This window comes from Austrofundulus limnaeus, unplaced genomic scaffold, assembly GCF_001266775.1.
Source record: "Austrofundulus limnaeus strain Quisiro unplaced genomic scaffold, Austrofundulus_limnaeus-1.0 Scaffold451, whole genome shotgun sequence".
NCBI classification, from domain to species: domain Eukaryota; kingdom Metazoa; phylum Chordata; class Actinopteri; order Cyprinodontiformes; family Rivulidae; genus Austrofundulus; species Austrofundulus limnaeus.
This window is the reverse complement of record NW_013952853.1, coordinates 299199-300750: the sequence shown is the minus strand read 5'-3', so window position 1 is coordinate 300750 and position 1552 is coordinate 299199. Positions and strand designations below refer to the sequence as shown.

General features: G+C 42.7%; 2 protein-coding genes across 2 annotated transcripts in view; one reads left to right on the top strand and one right to left on the bottom strand.

Annotated features, from left to right (window-relative positions):
• Positions 1 to 501, bottom strand: part of ndufaf1 (NADH:ubiquinone oxidoreductase complex assembly factor 1) — a 3974-nt gene extending 3473 nt beyond the window's left edge. Inside the window, exon 1 of the mRNA XM_014025013.1 lies at positions 395 to 501. The gene's annotated coding sequence lies outside the window, so the exon portion shown is untranslated. The remainder of the gene's footprint in view (positions 1 to 394) is intronic.
• Positions 502 to 721: 220 nt separating this feature from the next.
• The window catches only part of rtf1 (RTF1 homolog, Paf1/RNA polymerase II complex component), a gene marked incomplete at its 3' end in the record, with an annotated part of 31389 nt that continues 30558 nt past the window's right edge, over positions 722 to 1552 (top strand). Inside the window, 1 exon segment of the mRNA XM_014025009.1 lies at positions 722 to 1017. Within this exon segment, the coding sequence (XP_013880463.1) occupies positions 934 to 1017 (84 nt within the window).

Here is a 1552-nt window from a genome sequence, read left to right as displayed (position 1 = left end):
ACACACACACACACACACACACACACACACACACACACACACACACACACACACACACACACACATGTTTGCACACACATGTTTGTTTCTCGACCCCGTGGGGACCTTCCATTGACTTCCATTCATGTTTTTTAGACTTTATATCCTAACCCTGACCATATACTCTAAAATTAACCTCACAGAAACTTACCTGACCCTAAAACTAGCCTAAACCTTGGTCCTAAACCTAACCCCACACCTGGAACATGGTTCACTTCGGTCCCCACCTGGCTGTTTTTTTTTTGTAAAATTATCCCACGTTGTAGGAAAAACCTGTCCACACACACACGCGCGGCATAAACACTGGCTTTTGCTATGTGACATGGAGAAAGTAAAGTAAATGACATAAGATTACCTGTTCTGAAATGTCCACGGTAAAGCAGTTTACGGTTGCTGCTGGAATGAACAGACGACTTACAGCACTGTCGTAAACACACTAAATCTTTATCACATCGGAAACTGAGCTGGGTTCAGAAAACATTTATCTATAAACAAAATACGATCAAATAGTATTACTACCTTTATACAACAGTTTAATTACTTCTGTTAAAATGTTTTTACGACCAAATCTGTGTTTGCGACAGTCGCTGCAGTCCGCCACACTTTCCTGTCCTGATGGACCCACGTGCTGTGAACATGTAGTTCCTACTTCTGCTGTCACCGTCTTTAATAGTTGTTCTTTATTCCTTGTTTAGTTTGTGCTCAGCTAGTGAGAAGAAAATACAGTTTGTAAAATAAGATGCTTATTTTAAGGAGTATTTTAGTAAGTGATATTTTTTTCAGTTCGCGCATGCTCAGTCCTGCCTTTGTACGGCGAGCCAACAAGCTAGCTCCAGCAACAAACCTCATTAACGACACAGGTTAGCGTGTAGCGTGTTAGCTGCTGTGCTAATCATGGTGAACGTGAAGAAGCGGAAAGGTCGGGTCGTTATTGACTCGGACTCAGAGGACAGTGCCAGTGATGATAATTTAGATCAGGTAGGTGAACATTTTTCACATGTCCTTCCTGGCTGGGGTCGTGTTTAGTTGTCAGCAGTTTCGGGCTGAAGCTAACAGATGCTAACTGACTGCTCTGCTTGGCCTCACAGTAAACACTCAGGCCCTAACATGTGTGTTGTGTGTAGCTCTTTTAAGTGTGTCGTGTGACATTTAACAGTGTAAAACGTGTTGGGATTGTTTGCGCTTAAAATGAGTTGTGCCTAAGAAAGAGCAGGAGATGTTTAAATGTTACTAAAGTGGCGCTCCGCGGGCCTCGTGATTGTTTTCAGTCAGAAGCTGCTTGTTTGTTCCTTGTTGGAGGATTTATCAGTTCCAGAATAAAAACAGGACTTTAGTTTCACTCAGACTGAAACAGTTTGAACAGCTTTTCTTTCAAGCTGGAGCCTCCTGGATGACGTCATGAGCTCAGAGCTGAAGATCTATTTTAGTGTTGATAAACAAGAGCTGTCAGAACAACACACACACACACACACACACACACACACACACACACACACACACACACACACACACA